General features: G+C 42.3%; 1 protein-coding gene and 1 pseudogene across 1 annotated transcript; one reads left to right on the forward strand and one right to left on the reverse strand.

Moving 5' to 3' along the window:
- Positions 1-1,267: 1,267 nt before the first annotated feature.
- On the forward strand, positions 1,268-2,209 carry LOC124086077 (olfactory receptor 6V1). Its single transcript, XM_046434082.1, has one exon. The coding sequence runs from the start codon at positions 1,268-1,270 to the stop codon at positions 2,207-2,209; it is 942 nt and encodes a 313-aa protein (XP_046290038.1).
- A 15,544-nt stretch (positions 2,210-17,753) lies between these two features.
- Positions 17,754-18,658, reverse strand: LOC124086078 (olfactory receptor 6V1-like; annotated as a pseudogene).
- Between the last annotated feature and the right edge of the window lie 7,926 nt (positions 18,659-26,584).

Below are 26,584 nucleotides of genomic sequence, written 5' to 3' on the forward strand. Positions count from 1 at the left end.
TCTCCATTCCTAATAGGCTTGTTGATGCTTATGTGCTTTTGGGTTTAAAATGTTTCACAATATCCTTTTAGTATCTAACATTGTACACCATGCACACATTGCCACTAAGGCAGTATGGAGAGCTGGTAGACCAAGCAAATTTAAGCTTCATTAGCAATGATTAAATTAAGAACAATGAAAAAAAGACCCAACATGTATTTGTTGAATTCTTAGTACAGTACATGTAAATGACTGTATCAAGTGACTTACTTATTTAATGTTCACAGTAACCCTAGTATTTGCAGCAACCCTATCTTCATTTTGTCCCTGGAAAGAGTCATTGAAGAAGTCAATAAAAGAGGAGCAGTTTTCTGGTCCACAGCAAATAAGAGTTGGATGCAGAATTCAACACAGATAGTCCCCCCTGCCCCAGCTACAAAAACACCCGCCCATAGCCCATGCTCTGTACCATGAAGGGAAAGAGAAGGGACACCACAGTAGCATAGAAGGCCATCAGGAACATCCCTGACAACCTGGCTGGCACTGCAAAAGCAGCTGCCTGGATTCCATGAGTATACCCCAGACTCTTGTGTCCTTTCTATCTTTAATGTGTGCAAGCACATACCAGAGGGTAACTAAGAAAAACTAATTTATCAACACAAAACACTGACTTTTTGCTAATTTCAAGGTCATAGCTGTAAAAGGAGGACAAGTGAAGGCCATAGTTGCAAGATGTGGACAAGTGAGAGTCTTTAGAAAACAGTGCAGAGAGATTTCCAGGGGTCCTTTCAAAGGGTCTTGGTGCAGAGCTTCTGGGGCATGGCACAGGGTCCCAGCACCAACCTCCATGGGGTTCTGGATGATTTTCCCTAATCTTCCCTCTTTCCTTCCATGTCTCCTCATCTCTCTCTGTCCCCCCCCCCATATTTGGTGATCCTCGATTCCTTGTCTGTTTATTTCCCTTTTATTCCCTTCTTGTTCTCTCTCTAAATGTCAGTGTCTGTTGCTCTGCTTTCTTTCTTACTCTGTTCCTGATTTCCCTCCCCTTATCAATGGCTGGCCACACCTTCCCTGCTCCCCGTTTCTGGGTGATTCTCATATTCCCTTTGTTGTTCTGTTGCGTTTGCTCTATGTCCTCCTGTTCATCACCAGCTGGCTCCTTGGCTTCCTCTTCCTGTTCCTTGTCTCTGTTCCTGCCTATCTCTGGTCCATGGTGTCAGGGTCCATGATTCCTCTTTCCATCTGGGTTTCTTGTTTCTCTTACATACAGAGATACAAGCCCTGGATCATGGCGAATCTGAGCCACACTGAATTTGTGCTCTTGGGCTTCTCCTCTTTTGGTGAGCTACAGGTTCTCCTGTATGGACCTTTCCTCATGTTGTATCTCATCGCCTTCCTGGGAAACACCCTCATCATAGTCATGGTTATAGCTGACACTCACCTGCATACTCCCATGTACTTCTTCCTGGGAAACTTTTCCCTGCTAGAGACCTTGGTGACCATGACTGTGGTTCCCAGGATGCTCTCCAATCTGCTGGCCTCTCACGCAGTCATCTCCTTCACTGGCTGCATGGTCCAGTTCTACTTCTACTTTTCCCTGGGTTCCACCTCCTTCCTCATTCTGTCAGATATGGCCCTGGACCGTTTTGTGGCCATCTGCCACCCACTGCACTACGGAACCTTGATGAGCTGGGCTATGTGTGTCCGACTGGCTGGGGCTGCCTGGGCAACTCCATTCCTAGCTATGGTACCCACTGTCCTCTCCCGAGCTCTTCTCAACTATTGCCATGGCAACGTCATTAACCACTTCTTCTGTGACAATGCACCTCTTCTGCAGCTGTCCTGCTCTGACACCCACCTGCTGGAGATCTGGGATTTCTTCATGGCCCTGGCCTTTGTCCTCAGCTCCTTCCTGGTGACTCTCATTTCCTATGGCTACATTGTGAGCACTGTGCTGCGCATTCCCTCGGCTAGTGGCCGCCAGAAGGCTTTCTCCACGTGTGGCTCTCACCTCACCCTGGTCTTCATTGGCTACAGTAGCACCATCTTCCTGTACATCAGGCCTGGCAAAGCACATTCTGTGGAAGTCAATAAGGTTGTAGCCTTGGTAACGGCCATCCTCACCCCCTTCCTCAACCCCTTTATCTTTACCTTCCGCAATGAGGCAGTGAAGGCAGTCCTACGGGGACAGATGCAGAGGCTGAAAGGCCTTCATGAGGCATTATCCTGAGCACCAGAGACCTGACCAGGCTCTCAAAAGCAGTTCAGGGAGGAGGCGGCAGAGTACCTGGCTGGATGGGAAGCCACTGTCCAGTTTCTTTGGATTTTTCCTTTGTGCCTCTGAATACTAACTACAGTGATTTTCAGTGCTATGATATCTGGCCTGAAGCTGTCATAGCCCACCATCAGAGTGCATTCACAATCCCTGTAAGCTATAAGAACTCTGTAGGTAGCCCAGAACCTGGGAGTCAGCTCAGGATTTTTGATACAAGCTAAGTACATGGCCTTTGCTTTCAAGGAAGAGAAGCCAGGAAGTGTTCTCTAACCAAGAGCTATCAGCCAGGCTCATGTGCGTTTGTGTGTATGGGCATGTATGTGTTTTTAAAGTGTGCTTATCTACCACTGTGTGTGCCTCATTGATGACTTTTTGCATCGTGAGTGCTTGGGTTACATGGGATTAAACAGAAAAGTAAAATTGACCAAAACAAATTATTTTCTGTGTGTGTGTGTGCAATTATTTATATAATCAGTTACCTGTTTATTTATATATTTAACCAGATTTACTCTACTTGTCAGGCACTATAATAGATACAAGATAAAAAGTTAAAGAAGGTGCACAAAATCCTCATCCCTACGAAACTCAGGCTAGTTAAAAAATAAAGGCTATTTCCTGTGGAATGAGGAGCATTTCCATGGTGGTCTATGGCAGCCTCATCAGAGGAAATGCAAGATGACTTTTGGGGGTTTTCAAGAGCACATGATGTGAGAGGAACCAGGCTGAGGCTGAGGACAGATTCAGGGACACACTGAATACAAGGTGGACATTGTGTGGACATGAAGCATCAGGCCCCCTTGTGCATGAGAAATACAGAAAAAACGACATACATGAAAATAAGATAAATCTCCATTGGCACAATGACAAAGCTTTCAGGAAGTATAAAGTTTTCAGAGAATGAATATGCAGAATTTTAGATAGAAAAAATAAATTGTTCCATGTATATTAGAAACATTCAGGTATCTGAAGGCAGGGATTATAATAAATCTGGTGCATTCCTTTGTCCAATTGCTACATGTATGTATGAATATGTATGTACACATATATACAAGCGCTCACATGTATGTGTAAGTATAAAATCCCTGAAGACACATTGTGCTCCATATTCCCCTTGGAATGAAATAAAATGCATTGTCCTTCCCTCCTCCATAAGAGTCTGAAATTGTAAAAATCTTGCAGTTACTGTGGCCTCGGAATAAAGATGTTCTTGTAGTTATAACTTATGCATCATTTTCTAAAACATGCCAATTTAAATTTTTCTACCATATTGTTTCTATAAACACGCTTTCATCTACCAAACTACCTTCCTTTATTTGTGGTCTGTGAACTACGAGCAAGGGTGTGTTCCTAGTACCACTTACTTGAAAACAACAAAAACTACTAATTTGTTCTAAATGTCAAGCTTTAAAAAATTTACTATGTGGAAGAAAACAAGGTGTTTCAATGTGGGGTCATTTGGTGCCTTCAGAGGATAGCTTCAGAGACAAGACTCGAGGAGGGCCCCGGTGGTTCTCACACGGGCTCCCTGGGCCACCCCAGGATGCTTCCTTCCTAAAGGAGGCACACCTTTCTCTGGCTTTCTGAAAGTGTACTTCTCCTTTGCTGAGACGGCTGTCAGCCAGAGCAATGGCGCTGGTGTTTGCTATTGCTGTAGAATTAATCGATTTTTTATCAGATTTATCTGTGCTCACCACTTTGGAAGTATTTGTAGGATAAAGGAAAGGATGATGAATAAGTCAAGAATTTTCCTGCTGATATTATCTCTTCACACTTCACACACCAATTTTCTTCATATTTTCCATTCATTTATATCCTCAAAGTCATTTCTTTAGAAAAGATCATCACCCATCAGAAGCAAAGCACTGCCCAGTGTTGGCCATTTGAAAGGAAAGAAATGTGGATTCTAACTTCAAGGGGTTCCCCATATCCTGAGATGGGGGAAGTACAACTAATTTTTATACATTTCGGTGACAGCACAAGAGAGGTGCTGACTCTTGGGCTGCAGCCAAGCAGTGTTTCTGACATTCTTTAAGAAATACGGGAACCATGGTTGAGAGGAAAACAGATGGCAGAACAACAGTGGAATCTGATTCTTTGACTTTGTTTCTATCTCTCTGTCCTTGAAATCTCTTCTTATATCTGTATCAAAAGTGGAAATATTCAGGGCTGGGATATAGCTCATTGGTGAAGTGCTTGCCTTGTATGCACAAGGCCCTGGGTTCAACCCCAGCACCACACACACAAAAAAAAATTGGAAATATTCAGACCTTATTATCCTATGTACATATATAACTATACGGCCGATGTGATTCTACGTCATCTACATCAGAAGAATGAGAAATTGTACTCCATTATAGATGATTATGAAAGTGCATTCTACTTCCATGTATAAGTAATTAAAACAAATTTAAATTTTTTTAAAAAATATGGAAATAACTGAAAGTTGGTATTTCTGGAATCTGAAGCTGCTAAATAATATTTGCCTCAGCCAAGCCCTCTTTTAGTGTGTATGATCAGTTCCTGTCTAGTCTTATCATGACGAAAATTCTGATGGCCCTTAGTGACAGTCATTGTGTAGTTAGTACCCACCACTGGAAGGAACTAGTCACTGGCAGGAGGCAACTATAGATTCAGTGTCACTTTTGAATAGTAGTGTTTTATTTTGAACACGTATTTTTAATCCAGTTCATGAACAATGTTAATTGCATCATGGATTCAGTCCTTTGCTATTATGACATTGACCTAGGGAGATGAAAGTCATTGGTCTGTATCATTAATCTATCTAAGATCATTTGACTCAGCTGTTTGGAAGCCAAGAGCCATACCACTCCATAGAAGAAGCTTTCACTGGAACCTACTTCAGGGTGATACAGGACCCAGAACTTATTTAAATACAGACAAAATCAGTGGCAGGAGTGCATGACTCAGAAATGTCTTCCCTGCCCCTGAACATCTTCCCACTAGCCCTCTACTTGTCTGGTGTTCCAGCCCCAGAGATTCACTGCTATAGTTAGCAACCATTAGAAATACAGAGTTCTTAAGAGCTAGCCCAGAATCCTTTGCCATACACTAAATCCCAATTGTTAAGCCATTAACTAGATTGTTTCTTTCAGTTGAGAGGGTTAGGGAGCCTAACCTTAAGGATATGGATATTTCAGGGTGGGGAAGTAAAGGAATATAATTATTCAAAGAAATGTAAGTTGGGTCCTGTGGTGGCCAGCAGTAAGGGAGACCTGCATCGATGGGCTTTTAGGCCTTGGAAAGGTGAAAAAGGTTTTGGGTCAAAGTCTTGGGCTGCTTGTCTGCAGCCCAAGAGTCAGCACCTCTCTTGTACTGTCACCAAAATGTATCAAAGTATATGGGAAATCCTTTGGAATTAGAATCCACATTTCTTTCCTCTCAAATAGTCAACTTCTAGGTGGCCATATTCATTCGTGTATTTCACTGATTCTTTAAGTGTTAAATGTCTTGATATAAATAAATTCCTTGCAACAATGCCTGATAGATAATGCAGAAAGATGTAAATATTTAATCTCCAGCTCCCTATTTGCTGATTTCTAACATTTGCCAACTTCCATGAGTGAACATTTCCATGATTTCCCATATAAAGTTGCTAACATGACGTCACTGAGTTTGAGATTGGGAAGAGATGCTCAGCAACAGCACTGGACAATATTTCCACCACCCTGATAAAAGTAAAATCTGGTAAATTAACTAGGAGTTGTGAATTTTTATCACCTTTGCTTTGAGCACAATTTTTTTGTGTGTTGGGGGGTACTGGGGATTGTACCTAGGGGTATTCAACCACTGAGCCACATGCCCAGCCCCATTTTGTATTTTATAGAGAGATGGGGTCTCACTGAGTTGCTTAGCGCGTTGTTCTTGTTGAGGCTAGCTTTGTACTCATAATCTTCCTGTCTCAGGCTCCCGAGCCGCTGGGAATGCAGGTATGTGCCACAGTGCCCAGTTTGATCACAATTTATTTGACTATGAGGTGGTTCTATTTAATTTTTAAGAATGTTTATATTTAAGTTCTGATGATTTCACAATTGATTCTCAGGAGGGCTCCAAAGTATCATGGACTAACATTCTGCCCCTGGGCCTTACCTCAGATTCTGTCCCCCATTCAACACAACATCTCTGCTGTTCTCCTTCCCTTAAGCTAGACATGAGCCAAGTCCTCTGGAGGTAAAATCATAGCATCTCCTTTATAAATTCTTCTTTCTTATGGACACTGCTCTCCAAATGCAAGAGAATCTGCCTTCATTAGCATCTGCGCAGCTCACAACTCATGCCTGTGTTTCTGTCACCTCTCTCAGTTGGTGGAAATCTAACCTAGAAGTTCCAATTCTCCCACCCTGGCTTTAAATCCAAAGGGTTGTGTAGGAAGCCTTTGTCCTTGCCATGTTCAAGCTGCCCATGATTGAAGGAGAAGGGACATCAGAGACTTTCTTCTCTCTTCTCCATACACACAGAAGAGGAGAGCAGAAGGTAGGATCCCCCATCTTCTCAGTCCTCACACCCAAGTCTCATGCTCCCTAGAAGAACCTAACAAGGTGCCGCAGCCAGACTGGATCCAAAAATATTTGGATCCATTTTATCATGAGCGCTCATCATATATGATATATGGACATACATACATTCAAACATATAACACAAAACACAAGTGTGCACACATGATATAATACATACAACACATAACATTATAGTAAAGGCCTTATAACTTTTTAAAGGTGAAATCTCCATTGCAATGTTTAAAAACTCTATAGTCAAAAAATAGAACTGATCAGCAAAACATTAACCTAGGTCTGTATGAGCTCAAAAAACAAAATAGAACTTCATGATATGGCAAAGGGCAATAATAAAATAGATATTGAAAAAAGCATCCTGGTTCTGTTGCAGATGTAAGAATAGCCAAACTGGAGTTTTGGATATCAGTTGTTATGGATTTGAGCCAAATCATCTTCTTTTTGGTCTGTAGAAATCGCTTTAGTTAATCTTTCTGGAATCCAAATCGGCTGCTGTTCTCCCTGTGGAAACACACAAACAGACCCCCGACTCCAGACAATTACTGGGTCAGGACCTTTCCATTGTCCTGTTAGAATATCCTTCCAAAGTACCTTGGGCTTATGCACATTTTTTGGACACATATGCCTTTCCGCAGCACTAAGTCCTGATGAATCCAAATTTAAAAAGTTTAGAGTAAAAAGGGTTATTTTAAGTTTATCTTTGGGGAATATATACCCCTTCCCAATTCCTTCTTTTTGCTTTAATAAGTACATTTTAATAGTTTGATGAGCTCTTTCAACTATGCCTTGTCCCTGTGGATTGTATGGGATTCCTGTTATATGAGTAATGCCAAATGTTGAGCAAAATTGTTTAAAAGAGGTAGAAGTATAACCAGGGGCATTATCTGTTTTTAACTGTTTTGGAACACCCACAGTGGCAAAATTTTGTAAGCAATGAGCTATAACATCTTTAGTTTTTTCTCCGGCATGAAGGGAGCCCATCAAAAATCCAGAAGAAGTATCAACTGTAACATGCAAATATTTTAATTTTCCAAATTCTGGCAAGTGTGTGACGTCCATCTGCCAAATATGGTTAGGTATCAATCCTCTAGGATTGACTCCAAGATTAACTTGTGGTAAAAAGGTCACACAATTTTGACATTGTTTTATTATTTGTCTAGCTTGTTCCTTAGTTATTTTAAAACGCTTTTGTAAAGTATTAGCATTGACATGGAACTTTTTATGAAAATTTATAGCTTCTTCTAGTGTAGAGAAAATATGTATGTCATGTGTAGTTTTATCTGCTAAATCATTGCCCAAACTAAGGGCTCCAGGCAATCCTGTATGTGCCCTGATATGTCCTATAAAGAATGGATCTTTTCTGTCCCAGATTAGACTTTGTATAGTGGAAAGCAAAGAGAAAACAGTAGAAGAAGGGGAAATCCTACCAGCATCTTCAAGAGATACTATAGCATTAACTACATACTGACTATCAGAAAATAAATTAAATACAGAATCTTTAAACATCACAAAAGCTTGTAAAACTGCATTAAGCTCTACCTTTTGAGCTGATTGTTTGGGTACTAAAAATGTAAAAGTTTGATCAGGGGTAACTACTGCTGCTGTACCATTATTTGACCCATCAGTGAATATATTTGGAGCATTCATGATAGGTGTTTTTCTTGTCATTTTTGGAAAAATTACAGGATGCAATGACCAAAAAGACAATAAAGGATTAGATGGTAAGTGGTTATCAAATGAAACATTAGATTTGCACATGATTATTGCCCAAGTATTTAACTCATTAGCTAACTCATCAATTTGATTCATAGTATATGGAGTAATAATTTTATTGGGAGAAATTCCAAACACTCCCTTTGCTGCTTTTATTCCTTTGAGTATTAATTGTCCTACAGCCTCAGGATACCTAGTAAGAATAGTGTTAGGAGAATAAGATAAATGTATCCATAATAATGGACCTTCTTGCCAAAATACTCCTGTAGGAATATTTTTTGTTGGTAGTACAATAAATAATAAAGGCAAACTTACATCAATTCTATCCAAATGCATATTTTCCATATATGTTTCAATGATTTTTAATGCCTTTCTTGCTTCAGGCGTTAACATTCGGGTGAATTTGGATCTGATGGACCTTTTAGGATATCAAATAAAGGTCCCAACGCTCCTGTTGGTATACCTAAATAAGGCCTTATCCAATTTATGTCTCCTAATAACTTTTGAAAGTCATTAAGTGATTTCAGTTGATCTACTCGTATTTGAATTTTTGGTGGACAGACCATGGTTGAGGATAATAGAACTCCTAAATAATTAATTGGAAAATTTAATTGTACTTTATCTATTGCTATCTCTAGGTTATAATTTTTTAATAAGTTTGTAAGTGTGGCATAACATTCTAGCAATGTGTTTTTAGCTTTGTGTGCTAATAATACATCATCCATATAGTGAAATATTTGTAGTACAGGATTTTGATTTCTAAGTGGCTGGATTACTTTGTTAACATAAATTTGACACATAGTTGGGCTGTTAGCCATCCCTTGAGGGAGTACTTTCCATTCATATCTCTGATCAGGACCTTCATGATTCAGTGCAGGGATAGTAAATGCAAAACGTGGACTATCCTCAGGATGAATTGGAATTGAAAAAAAAACAATCTTTAATATCTATAACTAAAACATACCAGGTTTTTGGCAAAGCAGACAACTGAGGAATCCCTGATTGAGCAGGTCCCATAATAACCATCTCATTATTAATGGCTCTTAAATCTTGCAATAATCTCCATTTACCAGATTTCTTTTTGATGACAAAAATGGGAGTATTATGGGGAGATACAGAAGGTTGTATATGTCCTTCTGCTAATTGTTGTTTGACCAGGTCATGGGCTGCTTGTATCTTTTCTTTAGTCAGGGGCCACTGAGGAACCCATCCTGGTCTTTCTGATTTCCAAGTAATTTTTATTGTCTCAGTGGCCCTTTCTGAAAATCCAACCCATGTCTGTCTGTTCCTTGATCTATTTGTATTGGTGCTGCTATACCTTGTTCTTGTTTTTCTAATCTTTTTCCTTTCCTAAAACCTTGTCTAATCATAATAGTGGGTGCATTTTGGTTGATGTTATTTGTTAATGTCAAACCTAATTGATCTAGGACATCTCGTCCCCATAAATTTACGGGAAGATGATCCAATACATATGGCTGTATAGTTCCTTCACATCCTTCAGGATCCTTCCAATCTAATACCATTGCACTTCTATGGGGATTAGTCGCCACTCCTAGGCCTCGAAGCGTTTGAGTGGCTTGTTGTAATGGCCAATGTTTTGGCCATTCTTGACGAGAGATGATGCTAAGGTCTGCACCTGTATCCAGTAGCCCATTAAATTCATGTCCTTGAATATTTAGTTTTAGCATGGGGCGAGAATCTAAATTTAAAGAAAGCATAGCCCAATCTACACCTGTGGAGCCTAATCCCTTGGAACCTCTTTCTACAGTACGACTGGAAAATTTATCATGTAGGCTGGGTATTATTAGTAACTGTGCTATTCTATCTCCTGGTGAAATTACTGATATACCCTTTGGAGAACTGGCTATAATTTTTATTTCACCTTCATAATCGGGATCAATTACCCCAGGACTTATCATAAGTCCTTTTAGAGTAGAAGAGCTGCGTCCCAATAATAAGCCTACTGTTCCTTTGGGAAGAGGTCCTTTCACCCCTGTGGGAATGATTTGAACTCCCATCTCTGGAGTTAGTACTGCTCTGGCGGAGGCGCAGATGTCCAACCCTGCGCTCCCTCTGGTTTGTCTGATGAGGGATCTGATGGACAATGTGTCCTGGGCACTACCCTGATGGGGTTGCTGGGTTCCTCCAGTGCTCCGTATATTTGTGGTTTTGGGCCCCGGAGCATTGGGCCCCCCTGTCCATTTTTTGGCAATGGAGCCCGATGCCTTTCTCCACGATATCGTGGATAAACACCTGGTCCTTGTTCGTTTTTTGATAATGGAGTACCCTCTATGGTGGTTTGAGAACGGCATTCATTAGCCCAATGTCTCCCTCTACGGCATCGTGGGCAAATACCTGGTATTCTACTCCTTTGATACCTAGTTTTGTTAAACCCTCCTCCAATGGGGCAATTCCTTTTAAAATGTCCTGTTTGTTCACAATTGTAGCATGTTCTTGGCCTGGCATCTAAAGCCTGTTTTACTGCAGCTGCCACAATTTGCCCTTGTTCATTAATGTCTCTGGCATCTAAAGCCTGTTTTACTGCAGCTGCCACGACTTGCTCTTGTTCATTAATGTCTCTACATAATTTAATATATGTGTTTAAATCTTCATGTTTCCATGGTCTAATGATATCTCTGCACCAACGATTCGCTTGCTCATAAGCCAGGTGTTTTAGTAATGGCATTGCTTGTTCTGTATTCCCAAAAACTCTGGTAGCTGTTTGAATAAGCCTATCTACAAATTCAGCATAGGTTCATTAGCTCCTTGTATTACCTTAGATAATTGACCTTGTAAACCTCCATGTCCTTGTAAAGTCTTCCATGCCTTAATTGCATCTACAGCAATTTGTGCATATACACCAGGATCATATGCAATTTGTTGCTGCTGATCCTCATAAGGTCCCTTTCCTAACAACATATCTAGATTTCTCTGAGGATAACCAGCTGCTGCATTTCGCCTAGCCGTCTCCTTGCAAAATTCCTCATTGGCAACCTTCCATAACAGGTATTGTCCTCCATTTATCACAGCTTTACACATATTAGCCCAATCTGCTGGCGTCATGTTCAAGTTGTTAATGGATTCGACCATGCTTACAGTGAAGAGTGCTTGAGGACCATAGGTTGTTACAGCCTCTTTTAGCTGCTTCACTGTTTTGAAATTTAAAACTTGGTAAAATCGCTGCCCTCCTGCCTCAAATACAGGGCATGTTAATATTTGAGACCTTGTCTCAGGATCCCAACTATCAACTGCGGGGGTTGGGGACCTCCCAGCATATGGAGGTGGCCTTGTTAGTTGGACACTTACGTCCTCTGGTGATAGAAAGGTGTTAGTAGCAGTCTCCTGTAGAGGTGGTGCTGTTGGTTGGACACTTACACCCTCTGGTGATAGAAAGGTGTTAGTAGCAGTCTCCTGTTGTAACTTTCCCCCTGATGGCTTTTTCTGTTTTACTTTCTTTCTCTGTCTGACTAGCTTGAGAGGCCTTCTCTTTTACTTGAATCTTTTCCTCTGTCTGACTAACTTGAGAGACCTTCTCTTTTACTTGAATCATTATGTCTTCTCCTTCCTCTACCATTGTCTGAACTGAAGGCTTTGGACTAAGCAAACAAGATATGAACATCCACAATGGCAATGTGCCAACTGGCAGAGTCCCTGGGCTTTTCTTTTCTATTCTTTTTAAATCTTCACCATGATGGTTCCATTGTGATATATTTAACAACTCCTCCTTAAAAAGCCATGGGCTACATTTTTGTATTGTATCAACGTATGCCCTGATTGTTCTTGATTTTACTGAGATGCCTCCTTCCTCTAACAATTTACTTAACACTCTTTCAGTTTGTTTTTTACTAATTTCTGATCCCGTATTTCTACTATAATACAACCCAACAAGATGCCGCCAAACAAAGCCGAGACAGAATGAAATAAAAAGGGAACAACAAAAAGTCATTATAGCCTTTCTATCCTCCTGACATGTGCATCCGTCCTTTCTCCCTATCTGTTCCTCAGACGTAAATAGTTTTTCCTCAGATGTGAGCGGTTTTTCTTCGGTCTCACTCATCTCCAGGGACAGGCAACTTAAAACAAAAGTGAAGCAAAACAAAAGAGGAATCTTAAAATGGCTACCCATCCTCTCACCCTGCCCTCAGGGGTGAGCAGTTTCACTTATCCTCAGTCGCTCCCCGTGGAGCCACCAAATGCCGCAGTCTGGCTGGGCACAATCAGGAGCCACTTGTCAAAAGAAACTAACTTTATTTTTAGAACCACACACGACAAACAAAACAGCCTCTCAGGAAAAACCCTCAGAGCCTCAACTGCCACCACCGGCTTTCCACAAGCCTCTCTCTCCCACACAAGCTTCTCTCCACCTCCCACAATCCTCCTGCTCTTGAGGCCGATTGGCTGGGTCACATGGGTGGAGCCAAAAAAAGTCCCCCAATGAGCAGCTCCGTGGTCTGAAAGGGCAGGGAAACAGCCCAATGAGCATCACCGCAGAGGAGCCAATCAGCTAGATGTTGCTGGGGCCGCTGTGAGCCAATCATCAGCCGGCAGCTGGAAGTTTGCTGGCAGCTGGAAGTTTGCTGGGGCCCCTTCGGCTGTGGCTCTCAACAACAAGGTCCCCAGGAAGGGCTACATTCTTGACCAACTCAGCTGTTGGCAGAGAGGGACACTGAGCATTTCAAAAAAGCTAAGCTCTCTCTGAACTGACTTAGGTTATTTGCAAAAGTGAAGGCAATAAAATTCAAGCACTAAAGGCCTTCCTATGACTATATCATTGCCCTCACACACAAAGTTTTCTCCGCCAATGCCTGCTATATACAGTGTCATAATCACATGGTCTATTGTTTCAGTGAGTGTAACTTTCTTCAGGGAACATTCAGGTGTCCCCTGAGAAACCTAGATCAGATTAGTGAAGGCACACATGGCCACCCTCCAGAAAGCCCATTTATTTATTAATTCCATCTCCTAGAATTTCAATTGTCTACACCACACACCATTTTATGTCTATCTTACTTTACATATTCAGTTGCCTCTCAGAAGTTCACATTTCCTCTCAGCCTCTTCAACTGCTTTCCATACCTCAATATTCAACTCACATAACAAAAAGTTGTCTCAACTTAACTTTCAGTTTAAACCAAAGAGAATGAGGTTCTCTCCCCTGAGCTCCCAGAATGCTTTCCATAGGACAGGTTTGTCCTTCCACACTAAGGTCTCAGTTCCTTGTATTGAGTGCTGTCTTCCTATCTCCTGTACCCAGGATACAGTGGGTATTCAATACATGTCAGCTTTCCTGTTTGCTACTGTGCTGTGCTGCTTTTTAAACATAAACTGAGAATTTAAAAGTTCAGATACATATGAAGAGAATCTGAACCAAGAAAGTGAGTATGGACAACAGGAAATAATTTTCATCTAAAATGTCACAGAATGGATGAAAAGCCCTGAAAAGTATGTCTTCATCATCAAGTATGCCATTTTGTATGAATTTTGCTTCATAAAAATTTTTATTTGTAAAAAAATAAAAGAGAAAATGAGGTTTTTAGATGAGTTTGGGACAGGAATTAGCATTGCAACCTGAGACATGGAATACAAACTTAGTGGATGATAACAGAAGAGCAGTAAACACAGCCAGTAAAGAGGCTGTCCCACTGCATCTGTCTCAGTCGCCTAAGCTCACACCACACTAGTGCAACCCCACCTAGTAACAGGGATGGGAAGAAGCAATGTGGATGGCAAGAGGCCTAGACGTTGTTCAATGGCAACATCTTATTTATCAATCTGAATACTTTGGAATGGAGTCTTCACTCATATGCTAGTTAGCCTACGTAACTCACAGGGGGACACATTGAGCAACAGTGAATGTTAATGTGAGTCACACCCAATGTAGAGTTTCAGTTCAAAATTTAAACTGTGTCACACAAGAGGGGGCTGCTTCATCATCTTTGAGTGCTGCATTCCTGGGCTTGGTTTGAACAGAGTCTCCAAGCCAGGCTGGTAAGTGTGATGTATGGAGATGCTTTCACTTAAATGGAAGGAGACAGACCTGAGTGACCTGCAAGGTCCCTTGCAGTTGCTTTTGGGCATAGTTTAGTTCATAACGACCCCATTCACTTAGAACTGGAATGCCAAGATTCTTTGCAGCAAGTTAGAAAATTCTGATAACATTGTTTCCTAGGACATGTCTACACAGGAGGCTCATTCGATTTTGTGCACATCTAGGATTCCTGTTCCATCAAGACAAATGTATGAAACCAGAACATCTCTAGGCTATATCTCCACAGGATTCCAACAGCAATTCAGAGGCTGGAGAATGTAGCCAAAATCACTCAAGAAGTATAATGTCAGAGCAAGATGAAAATCTTACAGGTCCTTATCCTGGATACTGCCTCCAGAAATAGGACCAGAAATAAATGTCACTAAGAAAGGATGGCTCAACTAATAACAGATGTGACCTCCAATTCCCTCTTGCAGTGCCCTTCACTTTGGGATTGGGACAAGGGCCTCCTTGAACAATTTCTTAGCTGCAAATTCCACCAGTGAAATGTTTAGATGGGTGCTGCTCGAAATATTGATGTGCACAGGTATTACTCCAGGGGGCCTATAAAAACAGATTTCAATTCAGCCCTTCTTGAACGGGGCCTGAGATTCTATATATCTAACAACCTCCCAGGAGGTGCTGATGCTATTCCAAACATCATGCATGGAATACCAATGGAGCACAGGTAGTTTCCTTGAGAATGTTACACAGTGTATTGCTGGATGTGATGGGCAATTGCTATGGAGGCCTAGGGCAAATGTCACCTTCCTCCAAACTGGCCAGTCAGGGACCTCACATGTGGGGAACATGATGATAAGTGGGCTATAGACTGCCATAAGATGTTGACTGTTTTTAATGTTTAAAGAAGGAAATATGCAGAGTTGAGAATAACAGGTAGGAAGGAGTTCCTCCGGGGGAAACTCCAAGTGGATTTGTAGAGTGATTATTTTAGAAGGACAAGCTGAAGGAGAGTATATGTATATCAGAAGGAGATAATTGCTTCCCACTTAGTTCTTCAGTTTTTCACAAAGTTTGCAAGGAGAGCAAATAATTAGTCTCTTGAGAGGTGAAAGTTCTCAGGCTGAAAAAGTGTTTTCCCTACTGTTCTCAGCAGAGCAGGATGTGTCTACTTATTGGTGGTGAGCCCCCAATGCAAGCACTTCTTTTAGTAGAAAAGAAAGAAACAGAGAGGCAAGGACAGAGGGGAATGGAGAGAGGTACAGAGGGAAGGAGAAAGAAAGGAATAAATGGAAGAAAGGAAGGAAGGAAGGAAGGAAGGAAGAAAGGAAGGAAGGAAGAGAGCATGGAAGGAAGGAATGAAGGAAGGAAGGAAGGAATGAAGGAAGGAAGGAAGGAAGGAAGGAAGGAAGGAAGGAAGGATGGAAGGAAGGAAGGAAGGATGGAAGGAAGGAAGGAAGGCACTTACATGGAGATCAAACTAAAAGGGTAGTAGTAGGAGACCAGTGCCTCTAGGTATGTCCTTGAACGCTTCCCCTTCCACCATGATTTTCTTCCTTGGTTGACTCCATGGATGCCCTCCACACCATCACTGTCCACACTGCATTTTACTGCCAGGGCCTCTCCTCAAGCTCTCCTGTGGATGGAGCTGGTTTCAGAAGTAAGAGGAAGTTTGCACCTACTCTTTGCCATGCTCGGCTAATCCCAGCCCATTTAAGGCTCAATCCTGTGTAAGAAACCAGTCACCAGAGCTCCTCTCCCCCATGGTCTCATGACTCCCTCAGCCACCCTGACATTTCCAAAGAATGCCTTCTCGCATCTGTACTCTCCTAGTACCAGCCCACTCTATTGCCTCCTTCTCATCTGGCTTCTGCCATTTTATTTACCAACTAGAGATTCTGGAAATATGACGAGGCTGATTCCACACAACCCAACCCCAGAGGGCTTAGGCATCTCTTCCCTCCTCTGGGCCATGGGCTTAAGTTTCTGTGGGAGAAAAGAAGTAGCACCCTTGTGACAATTTGAATATGAGATATCCCCCAGAGTTTATGATTAGATCATGAGAGCTAGAGCCTCATCAGTGGATTGGTCCATTTGATGGATTAATAATTTGAAAGGATTGCTGTCCTGGGTAGTGACCATAGTCTGGTAGGCTGTGGCTGGAGGAAGTAGGTCACTAGGGACTTATCCTTAGGAATTATATCTTGTCCCCCTGGCTCCTCCTTCCCTCTGTCTCTCTGCTTCCTGGCCACCATGAGCTGAGTTACTTCTACTGCCATGCCCTTCCACCATGATGTTCTACCCCACTTCATGCCCAGAGCAATGGAGTTGGCTGACCACGGACTGAGTGTCTGAAACTGTGAGCCCAGATAAGCTCTTCCTTCTCTAAGTTGTTCTTGTGAGGCATTTTGGTCACTACAACAGAAAGCTGAATAACACAACCCCGCATGATAAAGAAGACAGCAAGTCTGGGAGCGGTGACGCAGCTTTCCTTTCCCTGTTGAGTGTATGGAAAGGACACGGCCCTTATGGTTTTCTGTAAGAGGCCTGAGAAGCTGGCTTCTGGAGAGGCAAGAGGCACTGGGGCCTCACAGGGAGAGGAGGGCAGCTTGGGTGGGAGCAATGGGAGTGTGCAACACCTGCTGTGTGGGGTTCCAGGCTCTCTGTTCTTCCCAGAAAGCTGCCCATTTTCAAACCCCACCCTACACCCTGAGAAGGGAACACACCAAAAGTAAAAGTTGCACACAAAGAAACATAAGGGGATATAAACACAACCACAAAGTTAAAACTGAGCTAAGACTTTTTAAAAATTATTTATTTATTTTTTTTAGTTATAGATGCACATGATACTTTTATTTTATTTATTTATTTTTATGTGGTGCTAAAGTTCAAACCCAGTGCCTCACTCCTGCTAGGCAAGTGCTCTACCACTGAGTTACAATCCTCCCCGTGGGGAGACGTTCGTAGCAGATTTTAATAACAATAGCAACATCCACTGAGTTCTGAGGATTTATGAGATCATGTTCCAAGAATTTTATTTGGAGTTAAGTGTCTCACTTAACTGGTATCATTCCATCACTTTTACTCCATGTTGTGTGTTCAGTAGCTCTTTGTAGTGTAAAAGCGGAGACATATGTGCTGACATGGGAGTGAGAGGGACTAAGAAAGAGAAGATGGAGGAGCCCCAGCCTGGGTACCTAGTACCCACTCTGCAGGGTACTGAGGTTTTTACTCCTCATGACCGCACAGGTACTCACCAGCCCCTTCATCAGTGGACAGCTGGGTCTCTTTGGAGGTTCCTTTTTGTTACATTGTCAATGACCTCCTTGACCTTTTCATTCCAGAAAGTGAAGATGAAGGGATTACCACCACAACTCTCAGGTTCACCACCTTGTTGAGGTGTGTGGAGTGGCCCTTGCCTGGCCTCATATAGAAAAAGATGGTGCTGCCATAGCCCAGAACCACCTCCATGCCATGAGATCCACAGGTAGAGAAGGCCTTCTGGTGCCCAGAGGAGGAGAGGAGTGCAGCCACTCTGAGGATGCAGGAGACCACAATAAGCAGCATGGTGGTCAGCACAAAGAGCCAGGACAGGAAGAAGTCCATGAGCTCAGGAAAGCTTGAGGAGTGGAGCAGTGTCACAGAAGTAGTGGTTGATGACCTTAGGACCACAGAACCAGAGCTGTGCTTTCTGTGTTTTCAGGGTGGGGGAGTGATGGAGAAGAACCCAACCACCCAGCAGGCCACGACCAGCTTCACACAAACTGGACTACTCATGACAGTTGAGTAGTGCAGAGGGCAGCAGATGGCCACATAGCCATCAAAGGCCGTGACTGAGAGGATCAGGAAGTTGATGGCACCCAGAGGGAAGTAAAAGAAAGACTGAATAAGACCAGCCGGAGACACCATCTTGGGAGTTGATAGCAGGTCTGCCAGCATCCTAGAAATCACAGAATAAGTGATCAATATCTCTGTGAGAGAGAAGATTCAGAGGAAGAAATGCATGGATGAGTGGAGGCAGGAGTCCAGGCAAGAGAGGACAATAATGGCCAGGTACCCCAGAACTGTCAGCCCATATATCAACAGGGTAAAAGCAGACAGGAGGATCTGGAACTCATAGAGATGAGGAAATTCCAGGAGCACAAATTCTCTGACGACACTGCACTTATTCATGGCACTTGATGCCAGTTCTCTGTGATACCTGAGAGGTCAGGAAACCTTAGTGGAAGATAGCCATCAACTTCCTCCTCGGCCAAGTCCCTCGACGGTTGTCCTGGTTCCCCAAGCTTACCAGCCTATGGGCATGGTAATTTCAGTGTCCAGAAGGAACATTACCACAGGCAGAAGTTTCCCTGGGGCAAGGAATAGACCAGGTTTAGGAGTCAGCCACCTGCTTCTTTTGTCTTCAACTTATTCATTCTACATATTTATTAAGCTCCATGTCTGCAAGATGTTGGATGGGTCTGGAGATAAAGTGGTAAACGTTTTCTAACTTTCAAATTTAGGTCCTTTGATCCAATAACAGGTGCTAAGTATCACTTCTTTTCCTGTGCTGGAAACTGTGCTGTGTACCCTACCCACCACTACTTCTCATCTTTGTGCTCAATCCTCATCCTATTTTTCTTCTCTGGGACATTTCAGACTACAAATAACCCATTTTTTAAGCTGCTTTCACTCTTAACTGCAAGGTTGCTGTCCTCTCTATATAAGTGTTCCTCCAGTTCTGACTCCCTTGTCTGACCACTTTAGCTGTCTTTCTGTCATTGTTTAAAATAAAAGCTTCCACAGTTCTCTTCTCATTCTTTTCTCCTTTAGCCAAAGCAATCTTGAAAGTGTAAGTGAATCTCAAATCTGTGCTTTTGTCTGTCTCTGAGTCTCAGCTCACATTTCTAAACCACCACCACACGCTCAACACGTCTAAACCATAGAAGTAATTCTTCAAAACCAATATCATGTTCATGGCCCTCCAATCTCCCAGCCATCTAGGCTTCAAACTGGAGAGTAGCTCTGATTTTTACTGCTCTCTTCTAGACCACTTGAATTGCTGCTCTTGAAAATTTTTCTTCATCCAGTTTCCCTTTCCTTGTCCATAGCTACCACCCTAGTTCAAGGACTCTTTGCCTCTTAACTTCAACATTGCAGCTGGCTTTTTATTTATAGATTCCCTTAAACCCACTCTATCCATAAACAGCTTTTATACTTAGTGGTTTAAATGACTCTGTCCTTTGGCTGCTTTTAATAATCTGAAGCAATGTGATTTCATTTACATCTTTAAAAATTATAAAATCAATTAATCTCAAAATCAACTCATCAAACAAGCCATCTACATTCATACAGAAAAATACTAGAAAGATGTTTTTAAAATATTAACAATAGCCATTTCTGAGCGTGGGTTATAGGCACTTTTAATTGAAATTGTTTATATTTCAGGTTTATGGCATGTTGTCTTGATATGCATATACACAGTAAAGTGATTACCACAATCAAGCTAATGATTATATTCCTGACTTCTCATAGCTACCATTTTGTGTGTATAGTAAGGAAACCTCAGATCTACTTTCTTAGCAAATTTCAAATACACAATATAGCATCATTAACTATGCAGCATATCAAACCCCTAGAACTTATCATACTACATAATGGAAACCAATAAGAGATCCCACTCATCTCTCTCCAGATCCTTCATGCTGCAGGCTTTACTGTTTAGATCTATTTTTAAATTTCCAGTAGCAGATAGCTCTCCCATCCCCATGTACTAATATTACAGAGATTTGGAAGCCATTTGAAAGTTCCCTCCTTGTTATTCATCTCTCTCTGCATGTCAGCCCTTTCAGTTCTCTGTAAATTATCCCTGTTTCTTCTGACTCCTGAAACAACTTTCGTACCCCAGAGAATGACTCTCTTTTTTTTTATACACTGGAAATGCAAATGAGAAAGCTGTCCTCTTGATTCTTTGTAGCAGGAAATTTGGTCATGAGTGTCTTGGGAGGCATGTAGGTTTCTCCAGGACACGAAGGAGCAGGGCTGAGGATCAGAGCAAAGGTGGGACAGGGAAAGTACCCGAGCATCTCCTTACTGTGGCCAGGTCTTTGGAAGAGGCTGGTCATAGGGGCAGGACATGGAGGGAACAGCACACTGGGCAAGTAGAACAGCTAGCAACAAGAATTAGAGGCAAAACCAATTGAGAGGATCCTGGCTGCATGGTTTAAAGCCTAGGAAGGTTCACAGAGAAGAAAGAGATACATCAGATGGAACCAAGGCTGAGCTTCCCCACCCAGTCTCAAGAAGGGGCAGGAAGGGAATGGACAGAAAATGCTGAGCTTCTTCCCAGGGGGAGGGAAAGATGAGCCAAATGCAGGGAATTGAGTCTCCTCCTGTTATGATGAAACTCATTGCTGCATCTCGAATCAGAAATAGCCCAGTGAGTGGGAGGACATGAGCAACTCAAGTCACTCATTGGCTTGCTCATTCAGAAGACCTGACAGACTATGCCGGATATGTTGGTGCTCTAGGAATACAGGGTGAGAAAAACAGTCCTGTACCTCACAGCCAAGTTGGAGGAATAGGCAAAACAAATTTAAAATGAAAATCTTTGATGACGTTGAAATTGACATGGCAAAGACAGAGAGGAAGGTACGGTGACGCACCAGGGCCAGCTCACGTCCTGCTGCCCAGATGTGGGACCCAGAGCTTTGACGTGATGGACAACAGAGCAAATGCAGTGGGATGAACCAGGCAAAAGTCCCCCCAACTTCCTGCCAGCACATTCCCCACCCTGGGACATCTGGGGCAGTCCATAGTAAACAAGGACAACACACCACCAGGGTGGAGCCACTTCACCCCACCTGGGCCCTGATCTCTCTTTCTCTCCCTCCCACTCTCTAGGCACTCCCAGTGGAAGTCCTGGAACTGACATGCGCTCAGAAGGACATCAGCCTTCCTCCAGCAACCTTTGGTACTGATGATGTGCCTCAGCAGGATCTGGAATAGGGGCATGATGGTGAACCCCAGAGAGTGTTAGCATGTACTAGGGATTTGGGCAATGCAACTTCATCCTCAGTTTGGCAACTCTGAGCTCCTGGGAGCAGGGAGCTGACAGCCTACAGGTGCCTCCTGGAGTACTGTGACTGTTCTCACCCTCTCCCCCCTCCACTTCCCCTTCTCCCTCCCCTTCCCCTTCTCCTTCCCCCTCCCCCTCCCCCTTTCCCTCTTCCTTCCTGTCTTCTGTGAGCAGAGTTCAGTGCAGCCCTGACAGCCTTGCGATCTGGATGCTGGCTGAGAGAAGAGGAAGGGCAGGGAGTTGGGCACAGTTGCTTTAGACGTAGACCAACTCAAGAACAGAGGCAACAAGTCAAGAATTCTCCTTAGCTCAGGTCACCCAGGAGGGAAAAACCAGGTCCACTATCTCGTGGTTTTCTTATAAACTAAAAATAAGAAGAATGCTGAAGTAAGAGAAAAATCTCTTAGAAATAGACAAATGACCAGGGCCTGCTCATCAACATATTGGGTGTACCAAAATGAGAAGTTGAGGACTTGTTAACAATTATGAAATGGAGGTAATATGCATGTTTGTGAGTGTGTGTGCATACAGTAGTCACCCTTTACCTGCTTTTACTTTCCATGGTTGCAGTCATTTGTGGTCAACCAAAGTCTGAATGGAAATTTAGAAAAATAAACAACTTACAAATTTTAAAATTGCACATCATTCTGAGTAACTGATGAAATCTGCACTGCCTAGCTTCATCCCACCAGATATGCACATCGTCCCTTTACCCTATGAATCCACACTGTATACACTGCCCACCCTTTAGTCACTTAGTGGCCCTCTCAGTTGTCAGGGATACTGTCCTAGTATCATAGGGCCTGTGTCCAAGTGACCCTTGTGTAGTAGCTTAATGTTACATCTGTGCCATTCATCTCATCGGGTAGGCATTGTATCTTCTTACATCATCACATAACAGAAGTAGAATCCCATTATTGTGATTGCAAAAGTCAAAAGGATTGTGTATCTTTTTCAGAAAGATGAACTTCCTCACCACCCCAAGGATGTGCATCACCTCCCATCCCAGAGATTCAAGACATTATATCATCTTTTTCTTTGTCCCTTGCTTTACTCCATAGCAATAACTCAACTGATGTGTGCTTTCTACAGACATTGTCTGTTTGTCTCTCTCAATAACCTAGAAGCAGCTATTGGTGTGTTTATTTCACTATTGATGGTAAAGAGGAAGCCCCTAACCCTAGGGCACATAACAAGTTAGTGTTGTCTGGGTTCAGCCCCAAAGAGCAGAGTACAGCTAAGCTTTGACTTACATACTTCCAACTTTTGTGACCCTGAAGACACTCTATATTGACATAGCTCATTCACCTTTGCCAAACTCATATTTTCACATATTTGTTGACCAGTGAACATTTCAAGTATCACACCCAGAAGTGTACAATAGGTCAGCTTTGTCTAATCAATTATGAAGTATTTTTATTGAAAACACTGGAGTGTGAAAAATGGAAACTGGGGTTGGGGAACTTATATTTGCATAATATATCTATGCGAAATTGTGTAAAACAATAACAAACAACAATTACAGTACATCTGTCTCCAAGATTAAGCCAGAGTAGAGTTCTATGAATTCCTCTGTGTCAAAGCTCCAAAAAAAGAGTCTGAGACAGTTGTGCTTCTTTGAAATACCTGTCAATGTGTTTTTCTATCATCCTTTCCTTGCATATATGGGGAAGCATATCTTTGTCCTGCTGGGGCTTCAAATCTCTGATTAGGTCCATGCTGAATTTGGTGATGGGTACAGCCACCAGCCTTTTAATGTTTGAACCTCAAAGTATGACAAATATGAAAGGCATTCGGAACCTCCACATAATTTTTATGCCCCACTCTATCTAGAAGCTGTGAGTGACCCATATCAAACTAAAAGTGGTGGTAGAAAGAGAGTAAGGTGAGGTGGAGAGATGGAGGGTGTGGGGATTAAGAAGCTGAGTTGAGAAAATAATCAAAAAGGACACTAGTCCAGATGAATGAAGTAGAGGTGCTGTGATACTCAGCTTGAGAGAAAAACATGAGAGACAGCACAGGAAATAAATGGAGAAAACTGCCACAGACACACTGCTGTGGGCTGCCTAAGGAAAAGTACTCAGCAAATCAAACTGTTCTGAGAGCCCAGGATCTGAAGGAGGCTGCTCAGCAGTCCAAGGCAGAGGTCATGATGGCTTTGCACTTCTGGCAAGAAAATCATATTTTCCCCATAGGTCTCAGGGGACAAGAAAGCTTGAAGAGAACTTGTAGAACAATAACATGAACAAGTAAATGGACTCTTCCTGGGTGTGAAGGTGAAAGATGTTCTGACTAGGAAAAATAATGATCCCAAACCATGCTGAAGGCAGAATAGAGTCAGCCAGTGACTGTCACTGCCATAAGCTCATATCTAATAAAGATGAGGCACATACAGTTGATCTCCACCGTCTGTAAATTCTGCCTACATTCCTTATGCTGCCGGGCCCATGAGCAGATTTTGAGCTCGTTTTAATTCCTAGGGATTGGTGGATGGTAGGACAAACTGTAGACAAAAGTGGGGTAGGAATTGCAGGATATTGTTATAGGAAAAAAAAATCACCCTTTCTTACAAAAGGCATTAGAAAATGTCCCAAGGCCAATGGCGTGAAAATCTACCTAGGAGAACCTTGGATTTAGGGCTGTTTGAGGATGGTTTGGTCAATGGCTGGTCTGCTTGGAGGGTGATACTTGATGAGTAAATGAATATCATGATGAAGGAATTTGGGGCAGTTTGGGAACTGTGGGGATGGACCCACAGTGGGTACAGCTTCCATGCTGTGGATCTCAGGAGGCTAATTGTTTTGCCTTTTTGTGGACTTAGAACCTATAAACCAAGTGGAAAGCAATTATCTCAGAGATGTAGTACCTTCGCACATTCCTTCCTTATAAAATAATCATCCTCTCCCAATGACCATGCCTCCTCACCTCTGCATGTGTGCACAGGCACACACACATATACATACACATGCACACACTCATGTGATTGCATCTTACCTGAGGGAACATGGATCTTTTACCCACAATGGTTGGCTCAAAACTGAGACATCCAGTATCTTTCCACAGTCCTCTAAGTAATTTAAAAAATACAGCATCATCAACAGTTCAAAACAGATTTAGGTTCTTTATTAATTCTCAAATCAAATTAATAAGCTTTACTCTGGCAGACTCTGTTCTGACAGCCTCCTTACTGCCCAATACCATGTCTCGGGCAGAATCTCTGTCCCCATCTTCTTGTCCCTTGCTTTACCCCATAGCAATAACTCAACTGGTGTGTGCTTCCCACAGACATTGTCTGTCTCTCTCAATAACCTAGAAGCCGCTGTTACTGGTGTCTCAATTTCGCTATTGAAATTTCAGCTAATCCTCTTTGTCACATCTGGCTCTCTCATTGGAGCTGGGGCTCAGTCCCCACTGCTTCCTATGAATGCTGTGTCACATCCTCCTTGACACCACTTTCTACCAGGCATATTTTTAAATGTGTGTGGCTCCCTTTCCATTCTCATAAAAATCCTAACTGCTGATGTCATTTTGTTTCCATCTTCTGTTTAGCACTTAGGGACTCCGATTACACAAGAATGGATTCACTTTAACATCTGATGGAGGCTGAGAGGAAGAAAAGGCAATTAGCAGGAAATTATAAATTAATGAGAATTAATAAAAGAGCTAGTATACTGCTGTTCTTAGATATCTAGAAAAGTAAATTACCCATAATGAGGATAAAGGACTCATTAAGGATTTTCCTCACCCCAAACAAGTCCCAGCATCTCCTGCAGAGGCAGAGTTTGCAGGTCCCTTCGCAGCTTTTAGTGATCGGTCCATGGTACACTTTCTAAAGGAAGGAAGCATCATAATCACCACATATTACACATTCTGGCAGCAAAACAACCACGGGGGAGTCAAACTTTCCCCCAAAGAGTGCTAAATACATTACAGCACAATTGTGTCTGTCTGATGATAGTGTCCTAGTAAATAATTGAACATTACTTAGGAAACACACTTGAATATGAATGAAAAATTCAAGAATTTAAAGCAATGGCTCAGGAAATGTAGGTTCAGACACTAAAAGTATAAGTTGAAGGAGGAAAAAAAAAACTGAGATTATGACCAAATTTACAAAAGCCTTACAAACATGAAGAGTTTGTTGTTCTCTGCCCCTCCTAAAACTTCTACTGTCTTGTGTGGGAGCTGAAATCAAGAATCATCTGACCAGTTTATGTTCTTGCTCCACAGAGGAGCTATGGGAGAATCTTCACCTCACCCTCTGACCTTTTCTTTCACCTCCATAACCCTGGGACCTTCACTCTTCCATTTGGGTCTCCTTTGACTCCAATCTTCTAAGCTCAGAGAGCATTCTTTTGTCGTATTTGAGTCGGTATTTGAGCGACAAAGGGGAGAATGAGATGCATTGAAGACAGGAAGATAGGTATATGCCTGGCTTAAAGCTATGAGAGAAGCAGCATCTTCAGGGACCTTTGGCCTCCTTGATTAAGGTCCTGAATTCAAGTTCTCCTTAGGGTTCTTCTGGTTGTAGAGTGATCTGGGAAGGACCTCAGCAGAGAACAGGTGTCCTCCCCTGTTGGTGGCCCCCCACTCACACACACCTTTCCCCATCACTTTGTGGATTCTTTTAATGTTTTTTTTCCCTCCTCTTCCCTCTCTTGACCAACTTCCTCTGGGTCCCAATTACCTGATAAATATGCATGGCTATCAACTTGTCTGAACTTTTAGGTCAAATATCCACTATTGTTTTTAACTTTTCTTTCAAACTCCTGAGAGAAAAAATCTTAGTTGATCCAGCTTATAGATTTTAGACAATCTACTGAATGTTATGAAAGTTTCACATGAAAGAGTTGTTATTTCTCTTAATTTCTAGTGCCTGTTTGAATATTTGACATGTTATGTTTCCAGGCCCAGGGATTCCACAATTCCAGTGTTTTGCAACTCTGGCAACAAAGTACAATTCCTTCTAGAATGTTTCTAAACACTTGGGCAGGATGCCCAGAAGTTCTAATATAATTAATTGGTCTCAGGTGAGGCTC

This window comes from Marmota monax, unplaced genomic scaffold (genome assembly GCF_021218885.2).
Source record: "Marmota monax isolate L192 unplaced genomic scaffold, Marmota_monax_Labrador192_F-V1.1 WCK01_AAM20220418_F8-fsc00122, whole genome shotgun sequence".
Lineage (NCBI taxonomy): Eukaryota > Metazoa > Chordata > Mammalia > Rodentia > Sciuridae > Marmota > Marmota monax.